Source organism: Artibeus jamaicensis, unplaced genomic scaffold, assembly GCF_021234435.1.
Source record: "Artibeus jamaicensis isolate MK-2021 breed Jamaican fruit bat unplaced genomic scaffold, CSHL_Jam_final scaffold_1964, whole genome shotgun sequence".
NCBI lineage: Eukaryota > Metazoa > Chordata > Mammalia > Chiroptera > Phyllostomidae > Artibeus > Artibeus jamaicensis.
The window spans coordinates 53,432,628-53,444,781 of record NW_026522030.1 but is presented as its reverse complement, the minus strand read 5'-3'; the positions used below and the strand labels follow the sequence as shown (position 1 = coordinate 53,444,781).

Here is a 12,154-nt window from a genome sequence, read left to right as displayed (position 1 = left end):
TTGTAAAGTGTGATATAATTGGAAATTATTGGTCATATTAGCAAGAATGAAGAGCCACCCGTAGCCATCCTCATAAATTCAGAGATTATGGCCTGGATAGTTGAAGTAGGAAAGAAAACAATGTTCTGTTTATAAGTAATCAAAACTTTGAAATCTGACCCCAGGAATTCCTCTAATAAAATCCTGCCACTGACAACTTCATTTTTGAACTCTTAAAAGTAATCGTGGAAAGAATTTCTAAAACAATCCTTTAAAAACACGTGTTAAATGTTAATCAATTGGAAATTAAAATAGTACTCTAGGTCCCAGAGCTCCTAAAAGCTGACCACTTCATGCTGTTATAATTTGGAATCCCAAGGGGAATTGAGGCAAGAGACAGGGAGTTCTCAAAACAATGAGCCATGCAGTTTAAGGCTCACTTGGCTTTCTCCCAAAATTAAAAAAAAAATAGTGAGGCTGCTTTAATTTTTTAACTCATAAAATTGCTTCAAATTAGCATTTAAAAATTTTAAAATATCCAGGGCAGGATTGGAAATTAGTGAAATAAAAGGTTTCCTTTTAGACCATTTCATACAAATTTTTAATTGTTTTAGTCTGTGAAGTAGGTGGCTTTGAAAACTCACTCCACGTCACTCACTCCTTATTTTATTGAATAGCTATAAGGTTCATACTGCCATGCCTGAACACTATTTGGTAGAGTCCACTGGACATCAGGGCCTGAAATGTTTGAGCATATTCCTGTGAAAACCACCTAAGTCACTTGAATTTGGCTTTTAAAGAAAGTTATGTAAAAAAAAAGTTGTGGAAAACTAAGAACTATAAACTATCACTGAGAGCCAATTTTCTAGGATCAGTGAAAAGCACTTTTATACTCCTACATTAAGAAAAAAAAGTATCTGAATATGTTCTTATTCCTGTGACCTTCACAGAAAATATTGGAAGTGAAGTCTGTAGAATTACGGGTTTACATTCATTTTAATTTTTTTGAAGGTTTGGGGAGTAATTCCTGTTATTAAAAATTGAAATAAAAGATTGTTATTCACATTTCATTTAACAGATGCAAGATCTTTTATAACCATGCCTCACCTACCTCCATCACTGTTTTACACACTTGAAAACTGAATTTTATAAAGGACATTACTTTGTTCTTTAAGTTAGCAATACAGTTAAAAGCATATATTACTTGTGTCTATTACATATTTTGGTTACATATTTTGCATTACATTTTATACTTACTTTAGATTTACATTACACATTTATATTAATGAGCTGCAGAAATTCCAGTTGTTGTTCTTACGGTGATTCTCTTCTCGACAGAAATGAATTTTCTTCATCCGGACTTACGTGCCATTTTTGAGTCTTGTGAATTAGCTACCACTTTTCTTTGGAAAACTATAGATCCTATCAAAGTGTTTATTGAAATGATATCCAGGCTTAAATTTTTCCTTTGTTTTATAGCCAGAAAATTACCAGTTTAAGCTTCTGTTTCTGACGTTTTAAAGAAATCCAGGTAAATTACATTCCCTCAGTAACCTAATTCACAGTTTAAGAAGCTCTCACTGTATGATTCTTTTTTTTCTAACTAGTACCCATATTGTGCAGTTAACCCCTTTTTTCCCCCCAGATGAAATTCTGCATAATAAAGAGAGTTCGCTTTTCATCTCTCCAGGCATTTTTTTGAAAGGAAAACAATCTTTTCTTTATAGTTGCTATTCTTCGTCTTATTGTGTCACTGTTCTCTGATCACTTTCTGAAGTCTATACTGTACCTTTCTCTATAGCTATTCGACCATAAATTTAACACCTTGATCATATATCTAGTGATCTGTACTATGATTTTCATAAGGTCTATTTTTATAGACCTTACGAAATGTCTGTGCATTATGATCTATTTTATGCACCGTGATATGAAACTCATTTCCTTTAACAGTACTAGAGTTCATACTGTTTTTACCTAAAAATCTATTGGATGGCTCCAAATTATGTTTGAACTGGTAGGAAAGGGAATAAATTATGCAAAGTTTGGTCAGAATTCATGCCCAACTAGCAGCTCCAACTCACTCCTGAAACTGCCTTAATTACCTACCCCCACTGTTCTCTAGAAGAGTATAAAGCGCAACGGAGAGGGTTGAGAAAGGGACCTGGGTGAAAATAAGAATTTGGTGGTACAGTGGAATCATACATTTAACTGTTCAGTGTGAATATGGCCTTTTCTTATTATATGTACACTTCACTGTGTTCATTCATTCAACAATATGAGGGCTAAACATCTTGACTGATCTCACCTTTAACAGGAACCTAAACAATGAAACAAACAAACAAGCAAAATGTAACCAAAGACACTGAAATAGAGAACAGGCTGACAGTGACCAAAGGGGAGAGAGGAGGGAATTCCAGGGGGAAAGGAGAAGGGTTTATAGGAACAAGTATAAAGGACACATGGACAAAAACTAGGGTGGGTGAAATAAATAATAGGAGGGAGGTGGGGAGGGATGGGTGGGTGGGCTGGGCTAGGAGTAAAAGATAGAAAAACTGTACTTGAACAACAATTGAAATAAAATTTTAAAAAAACATCTTAACTGATTATGTTTCGGATAGGGTGGCTATCAAACTCTTGTTATTAAATAGGCAACGCGTGGGTGAGACGTACTTGATTAGCACACGTGAGTGCCATGATTTGTTGAGACGCTTAGCTCTTAGAAGGGATCAATTTATAAGGTAGGGATCACCTTGTGGGGTGCAGAGGTTGGATTCCTACAGGCAGATTATCCAGCCAGGTAGCTGGAGAGACAGCTCCTTTGGAATCCTAATGTTTCCCCTGCATTTTAGTTGATTTCCCCTTCAATCTCTCAAATTTATCCTGTAACCCTGCCTCACCTACACTCCAAGCATCTGTTTTTCTCCCGTACCTCTTAGCTTGGTCTTGATTCTGTATTCTCCTTTCTTGTCTCCTTGAAATTAAGGTAGGGTTCTTCAAGCTGTTGGCTTGCCTGCCTCTAAAAGAATTTTTAAAATGAACCATCCTAACATTTTTATATGCTAAGTAACTCTCAAAGGTCATACAGCTAGTAGGTGGCACAGCTGTGATTTGAACAACCTTTGGAGTTGGTCTCTAGAAATTGTCCTTAATGTGCATGCAGGACAACAAGCACTTTTTAAACATTGGGAACTTTAAATTGTTGCTTTAAGTCATTATTCATTTAGTTGTCACTGCAGACTTAACTATTTTAGTTGATGAAAATTTCTACCAGGGTTTATGATCAGATCAAACTGCCAAATCTGACTTATTTTTAATTGGGTAAAAATAAAATCACAGTGCAATTCAAATAAATGTATTAATATATATTTTGAGAGGAATAATAAAAACCATTAAGTTATGGAGTATGTTTCATAGATTACTAAAACAGTCCAGAATAAAATGTGGAGCTAATAAAATTAATTTACTTGGTTTACAATAGAAGTGTTACTTCTTGCTACTTAATAAATAATGATATACTATAATATATAACTTAAATAGGTTTTTTTATGAAATGAGGAGTATGTTAGATCATGTTAGTACTTTGATAATGTGGTTCCATTTGTGTATCACACTCTGTTGTTGGACTTTAGGAACAAATTAGATAAAGGTCGTATACAAAAACATTTATTAATTTTGCTGGATCTCCTGGTCAAATTTTTTTATGTATTTAATGAAAGATTCTGCTAAAGATTAAGTGATTTGAATCATAATTTATTTTAATTTTAGTTTTATTAGTAGGACGTGGAAAATTTTATAAGATGAAAATGAGTTATAATTAAAATAAATATTTTTATATCTTTTGATTAAATGGGTTGTAACTACCTTATCAAGTGATATTTACTGATTGTATCTAGTATATCCTACAGATTTTGTAGGTACAGGAAGATATTCAAACTGAATTTAAGAGAGTAGGCATCACATACATGCACTTGGGGCTTTTCTTCCCTAGTGATGACACCACCTAGGGAGAGGTGTTAGGAATACTTGAAAAGAATGGATTACCTCAGAGTATGTGGGGCCAGGGTCGGAAGAGCCATTTTCAGTATTGGACATTTTTGCTTTGCTATCACAGTATATTTAGTGAAGAGCAATACATTATTAAAATAGACAGGAATGCATTAGAGGGTGAGTGCATTATCACTGCCCCATTTTACATTTGATTTGAATTCGGAACACTCCAACATAGGTCCAAATCTCAGGTTCTAGGTACTCTTCAATTGTGTGTATGTGTAGTCTAGAAAAAAGTGTCCTTTTGCAGATTCTTGGCGCTTTTATTGATCATTAAAGGAGGCTTTCATGCAGCAATTAAAACCATGAATAATTTTGGCACCCAGGAGTGTTTTACACCCTGGGCCAATGAGTGCATCCTCTAAGTCAGGTCAGACTGTACCTTTATTTTGTAAAGAAGGCAAGGTACTATTTTCAAAGGAGAAGTGTGAATGGGTTACCTACGTGGACATGCAGTCCTGTTCCTGGATCAATTTTAGGAAAGAATAAATATGGGATTGTAGGAACTGGAAATTGAGATCCTATTTCTTCATACCTTTTGGAAGGCCTTCACATACCCCAGGTTTACACATACAGTAGTTTGAAGTCCAGTGAATTAAGCCATCTTTCAGTGATGTATTGCAAAATTTTCCCACTCTGTTCCCTTGACTCCAGGCCATCCCTGCCCCAACTCTCTCTCTGTGATTTTCAGTGTGGCGTGTGAATGGCTTCTATCAGAATCACCTGTGATGATTTTCCAACATAAGCCTGACCTGGGCTCTTCTCCTTTAGGGGGTGTGGCTGTCACTGCTGAGCATGTGCCACACTCCCCAGGCTGACAACCATTGCTTTAATTAAACTTACGGACACATGTCAGAGTTTTGTATCTAAAAGTGTGAATTATTTCATCTTATAAAATGTTTGATATTTTCTATATCCTATTAAGAAGTAAAATTGTAAGCTTTCTACAGGTTTGGCTTTCTGTATGGTTTCCTTATAGTCTGCTCATCTGACTTTTTATACTTATCTCTGTTTTTCCTTGAGTTACACAATCTTTGGATACCAGTTCTCTTAAACACACACAAAGGTTCTTAAAATACTGTCCCTGGCCAAGCAGCATCAGCATCCTATGGAGATTTGTTAGAAATGCATATCCTTGGTCCCCATGCCAGACCCAGTGAATCAGAAATTCTGGGGAAGTAGCCCAGCAATCTGTGTTTTAACAAGCCCTCCAACTGATTCTGATGAACATAATGTTTAAGAACTTGATCTTATCTTAGCTCTTCCTTTCTTGCTTGTAAATTCCTAGTTATCTTATAAGACTCTAACTTCCCGGCAGACTTGCTCTCTCTTCTATGTCCTGTGGTACTTTATCACATCTCTTTTATAGCATTTATATTGCTTGCATCTGTCTACCTTTGAAGGTGGAGGCCACAACATAAATTACTTTTGCATCTACATGCAACACCTACCTTGGTGATAAGTTAAGTGCTGGTGAATAAATGAATGTATGCATGAGTGAAGGAGAAGAGCATTTAGGAGGAGTGGTGATCAATAAGGTCAGCTGCTATGGAGAGATCATGGAAAATAATGAAGGAAAAAAGCTTTTGGATTTCATAGTAAAGCAGGTGTTGGTGACCTTTGAAATGCTTGCTTCAGCAGAGTGATGGGCAAGAAGCCCAGATTACTGGGAATTAGGGACTTCTAACATGATGAAGACTTTCAAGTGCCCAGAGTTGCTTATTGATTGTTTATCTGAACATGTGGTAGAAACAGAATTTTCTTGGGAGAAATAAGTAAGTGACCTTAGGCTGGTTACTTAATCTCATTGAGTCTGTGATTCCAAATAGGCAATAATAGTAATAATGTTTGTTTTTAGTTTTTTTTAAAGAATAAAACAAGATCATTGTAACACCCTAGAATGATGCCTGACATTTAGCACTTAAGGGTTATTTTCTAGGGACTGGGATATACTGGTTTTCCAGGCCTGGCTTAAGGAATACTCTGTTTAATAAAACAGGAAAAGAATGGTTCCCCAAAAGGAAATCCAGTTTCTGTTACTTAGAATGAAAGGGAGTAGAGGCAAAGCAGGCAAAACAACTGATTCCATTTTATTGTGTAGAAAAGTATGTTTTCAAACTGGGCTTCTGGGAACTCTAGGATTCCAACTGAGAGTTACAGAGGTTGAAGAAAAGAACAGAATAACAAATGACTGCAAGTTCTCTAATCCATGCTCACTCTAGCTTCCCCAAGAATAGCTTCACTTTATGTTTTTTAGCCAATTTTGGGTTAAAGTTTCATTTGAACGTGGAATTTTAGCAGTGCCATTGTTATAGAACAATTTAGCAGGTAGTTAGGCCCATAAAGTTTAAAAGCAGGTGACTACCTTTTTTACTCCATACCACTGAAAGAGTTCTTGCTCTAACTTTCCTGCATCCCAATACCCAACTCACATTCCCAACCCTACTAATATCCAGATTCAGACATGGGAAGAACATGACATTAGGCAGAAGTCCAGTTCTCAGTTTATCTATGTTAATGACACTTAAAAAAAAGTCATCACTTAACATTTAGCTCCTTGAGGAGACATCCCTAAAAATTGTTGACAACTTGGTGACTCAGTATGGTCTGGCAATTATACAGCAGAAAATTTTGATATAGTCACAAAATTGACAGATCATCATGTTCAATGATATGTTTATGCTGAAATTTACAGTTGACATTGGCAAGCTGGGCAGTTAAATATATTTCAATCCTTTGTCTATGGCTCATCTAGGTAATTGCTGCTTAATCACACTCTTAGGACTTTTTCCTCTTCTACTATTGAATTTTTAAAACATATCCAGTCCAGCCTTTCATCCTCTATATCAGCCCAATGTGGCTCAGTGCCTGTTTGTATAAAGTTTTATTGGAACACAGACATGTGCATTACTTTTACTCTCACCTGCATTTATAACAGCAGAGGTGATTGGTTGTGAAAGAGAACATATGGGCCACAAGAAGTAAAAATATTAACTATCTGGTCTTTATAGAAAAAGTTGTTTGACCTATGCTCTTTATTTTTGTGGCTTATAACAGAATTTCTACATCTTGACATATGGCATACTTAGGAAGAAGGGTCAGTAATAATACTCTTATACACTTATAATACTCTTACTCTCTGATGTTCTTCAAAACATATCTAGGGGGGTGTTTTTGCCATACTTACTCTACCTGTGCTCTTTCAGTTCTCTGAACAATTTCTCTGTACTTCTGTACATACCCCCAACGGTTTTGTCTTCTTTATCTCATAAAACTGCCGGCTCTTTTTAAGGAGTGATACGACAGCTTTCCACCTAGCCCTTGAACACATAGTACACAAACCTGTATGTACTTAATGCATAGGCACAAGATCCAAACACATGGACAAAAATCAGGATTTGGTATCATTTTATTTCCCCTCCTGAACCCTCTCAATTTCATATTTGTTGTAGTATTAGCAGCGTCTTTTGTGAAGAAGCAATTGAGCTGGGCCAAGTGGTTCGGAGAAGAGAATTAGGGAGGAGCAGATTTTTCCTGACCTGGTCACTGGATTTTATAAGCAGAGCAGCTACTCGTCAGAAGGCTGAGTAGTTAAGCTGTACTTGAAGAAGAGCAGGGATAATAATACCTCTTTCCTGCATTTTTGCTTTTTTGCAGTCTAAATGCCCTGTGGAGAGAGAGAAGGCTTCAGTCCCTAGGCTTGTGAATCCCTTATCTTTCCCAAACGTTAAATTAATTTTTAAGGCTATTTATTCAAAGTTGACTTAACCACTAGAATAGGAAAGATCAGACAAATCAGCTGCAAGAAATGAAGTATGAGAAAACCCGAACTCTTTGACAAAGTATTCCTGGGAGTAAATGTGTTGAATGAAGCCAGCGGGTAAATGATAAGGCCCTTTACACTATGGATGTAAGAAAGCAATTTATCAAGAGTACATGAACTCTCTAGTGACCACAAGTCAGTAGGAAGTGAGAGTGGAGGAGGAGCTCTGAAAAAATACATTTGAAATACTAAAAACCGTGTGTGTATGCATTTTTAATACATGCATTAATATGCAGAAATGCTGGCATATTGAAATAAGAGTTGCTCAGAGTACACATGTACAGTACATACTATTATAGACTAAGGTGGTAGTGAGAGTGGGTGAGAAAGGCCAGGCAGTGATTTGGAACTTGTAGAATCTTTGGAGTCCTGTAGTCTCAGGTATAGTTAGGGTTTGATGCTGGATGTGCCACTCTCCTCACTCCTGAGATTAGATGGCCTGCTTTCAGGTTTAGGTGTTTATCTGTTCTAATCTCTAGAAGGTCATAGGTGTTTAATTCCAACAGTTAATCTCTTCTTACTTTTGTGTTCTCTTAAGGAGTTCAAAGCACCTCTCATTCATTATCTCGTTATCTTTGCAGCACCTCTTGGAGCCCAGTAGATGAGACAATGTTATCTTAATTGTTCACTTTAGAGAAACTGAGGGAAAATGTAATTATATTATCTTCAGTGCGGTTCCCAGTAACTCAGATAAGGATGGGGATTAGAAGGTATGATCTTATCTTGGCTTTAAACTCTAGGGAAGATACTTTTTCCCATAGGAGGAGAGGAAAAGGCCTAATTTTGAAATACTAGTTTTATTAAAAGTATTTACTTTGAAAATGGTCATCCTCAGTTGTTGTTTTTTTTTTGTATTGAGATAGTACAGCAGAAACAGAAATTCTCAAACTTTGATTGTACTCATGTTCCCCATCCCCATTTTCATCTGACACTACACTCTGGTCAGAGTTGTTTAAAAGATGGCTAAATTATGACTTGAATTTATTTTTTTTAACTGCATAACTTTTTAAATTTTTTAAAAGAGCTTATTTATTGACAGAGGGGAAGGGAGGGAGAGAAACATCAATGTGTGGTTGCCTCTTGCGTGCCCTCAACCAGGGACCTGGCCTGCAACCCAGGCCTGTGCCCTGATTGGGAATCGAACCATTGACCCTTTGGTTCGTCAGCACTCAGTCCACTGAGTCACACTAGCCAGAGCTCCTGGATAACTTTTACAGAACATGAACACTAAACTGAATCTAACAGGTGAACAGTAAGGGGTAAAATTGGGACAATTAAGTCTTGCGGTAATCCCCCTTTGCTAATTTAACCTGAAAGCCTTCCGCACAGATGTTAGCTTTCCTTATTCATTTTAAATTAGGTTTTTTAGGCTGCTGTAGTCTAAAGAACATTCTTTACTTCAAACCATTCAGGTTTTATAAATGGCGAATCTTACTTTTAAAAAGTGATACTGGTTGAGCCTATTCTTGGTGCATGAAGCAGGAATTGTTTGCTTTTTCTTTGGTGGGGAGAGAGAGGATTCCATGGTAACTTGGGGTGAACCATAGTTCAATTAGCAAATTAATTAGTCTAGTTTTTAGAGTCAGCCATAGTCATTTAGAAACATCCTTAGTGGCTCTCTTTCTGAAAGTTGAATGTGTTTTGTATTCGCTTGCTGTCCTCTGCAGTCTGCAGTGTATAAACAAAACAGGGAGGAGGTGGGAAGAGGATTATTTACATTGCAAACTGTTGCTTAAACATGCAGTGTGTGATTGTCATGCATCCTAAGAAATGGAGTCCTGATAACTTCCAGTAACTAGTTTCTGCTTTGTCTGTTTCTGTCTTCTCTCTTTGCCTCTTTATTCCTGTCTACCTGCGGAACCACCACAGCCTTGGACAAGCTCAGCACCCAGCACCTGTACCACCCTACGCAAGTGGAGATTGTGCAGTCCAACGTAGTGTTTGACATCAGCAGCCTGATGCTCTATGGGACACAAGCGGTGCCCGTGCGGCTAAAGATCCTGCTGGACCGTCTCTTCAGTGTCCTGAAGCAAGAGGAGGTGCTACACATCCTGCACGGCCTGGGCTGGACTCTGCGGGACTATGTTCGGGGGTACATCCTTCAGGTAGGGGGAGGACGTTGAAGCTGATGTCTGTGGCCAGCTCTAGGTGGGGTTGGTGAGAGTCCGTGGCAAACCTGATCTCCTTCCTGTCCCTTGCAGTCCCAGGCATGCACATCCTCTTCTGGTTAAAACGGTCCTCTTGGCAGGCTTATCAGGGGATTGATTGGAAAGAAGGAGTGATGTTCCCAATAAGTCGGCATCAGGCTTCAGTGGTGTATGTTAGGAAAGAACAAGTGGCCTGTTGCCTAGTGTCACTTTGCATCATTTTGAATCCAACTCTGTCTTCCCTGCAACATGAGCTTCCTGACTTCTCTGGCAAGTCTTGTTGTAGCCCTACTAAATAGGAGAGCTCTTTGAGGTGGGTGATGAGTACGTGGAAATCTGAGATTACTCTTCATCTGGGTTTAGTCTGGCTTGTTCTTACCCTTAATTTGTAAGTTTGGAGTTTTTTTGGTTGTCTCTGTACCCTAACTAATTATTTCTTCTTCATCCAAATCCAAGGGAGAACTGTAGCCTCTATAAATTCCCTGCTTTTATAATCAATCAACCATCACACTCCAAAACACACAGATATGGTTATAGATTTGGCCTTCATAGCACCTGTTCTTCCAGCCTGACACCCTTCTTGGTGTCAGTGGCACTTCCAATCTGATAGGGGTCTGAAAACTTTCCGGGAGGCCTGCAGCCTCCACTCCCTTCCCCCTCAACCTGCTTGCCTGTTTCATCGTAATTTGCAGTACGTTATGAGTGGTTTTGCATTGTGTACTTTGCCTCTGAAATGTTTTTATGGCCATCTGTCTTCCTACGACCCTTGAAGGGTAAATGTTGAAAACAGCATGTTGGGAGACCCCAGGATCCAAAAAGACTACAGTGGATGATGAAGAAGTACTCCCTCCTGCCAAAGGAGATCACAGTTGGAAAAGGTAGACTCTGAAGTGATTTTTGAAATTTCCTATGGGGATAATACCAGGAGAATTGACCCCTTCAAAAACATTGTTTTTTTTTTTTTTTAACTCTGCCAGCCTGTTTATTTCCTGAGTTACCTTGTGTTGTGTGCAAGGCCTTGGCTGCCAGCTTGGTATGTGATGAGTGGGGCGCCTCAAGACTTCCCTCACTTTCACCTGTCATTCAAACACACACATTCCGGTCATTCTCCTGTGTGATACCTCGAGGTGTTAACCAGGGAAGGAGAGCAAGGAGGGTTGATGAGTGAACATAGAGAAAGAGGGGAGATGGAATAACCTTTCTGCTCCCATGACTGCTATAGTTAGCAGAGAGTTATGTCTTAGTTTAGTGAGATGTCAGCTTGCAAAGCACAGAAAATTTGGTCTTCTGAAGATGATGATAGGAATAACTATACATTACATGTTATGTTTTGGAAGACTTTCACAAGCATTCTCTCATTTACCTCATTTTGGGGACATTTCAGTGGGGTGAGTGGCAAGTTAAGTCCACTTCAGTGGGGTGGGTGGTCAGGGGACCTAAAGGGGCATGCGGTCCAGGAGGAAGGGGCCAGGAAAAGCAAAGCATAGAGCCAGTTTAACAATCCCTGATTATACTGGCCTCAAGACATATCCGTGCCACATCTTTCTTCAGATGTTTCCACACTATGGTTATTAATGTCCATTTTGGATGGATTTTATCCTACATGAAAGAACAAACCTCTTGCAGGTATTTAATGGAACTGTTAGCTTGGCTAAGCATTTTTCCTGTATTTAAAACTTGAAGTATTTTGCCCCAATCTGGTATTGTCTTCATTGGCTTCACTTTGGTGCGTATTAGTGTTATCATCAATGCTGCATTTTAGTTCTATGTGTGTATTTTTGCCTAAGATATGTGGAGCATATGCATGGTGTCTTTCTGTCCAAACAAGTAGATATTTGCATGACCGTGATTGTTTGCCATCTTAACAAACCAGTTCGCTGCAGCACTCTGTTGTTAGCAAATGCAGAACCTTCTGGGTGTTCTCTGGTATGGTCCTAGTGTTCTGCCTTGACCGGTGCCTGTTTTTTTGTTTCACTTGAAATTATTGCATTGATGCTAATTTCCTCCCCAAATTTCAACATAGCTCTAAGGTAAGCATAGAAGAATACTCCATAGATACAAAATTGCAAGAGAAATTAATATGAGAGAAAAATTCAGCAAAATCACTATTTGTAAAGTTTCTTATTTTTGGGGTGAAATATTGCATATAAAGAGTATG

General features: G+C 38.2%; 1 protein-coding gene across 7 annotated transcripts in view; it reads left to right on the top strand.

Annotated features, from left to right (window-relative positions):
* The window catches only part of BNC2 (basonuclin 2), a 426,491-nt gene that overhangs the window by 283,308 nt on the left and 131,029 nt on the right, over positions 1–12,154 (top strand). For 6 of the 7 annotated variants that reach the window (XM_037132061.2, XM_037132060.2, XM_037132056.2 and 3 more), the window contains one exon: positions 9,719–9,954. In XM_037132061.2, the coding sequence (XP_036987956.2) occupies positions 9,719–9,954 (236 nt within the window). Of the gene's footprint in view, positions 1–1,457; positions 1,511–9,718; positions 9,955–12,154 lie in introns of those variants that run through there. The other variant, XM_037132062.2, reaches the window with a different exon arrangement.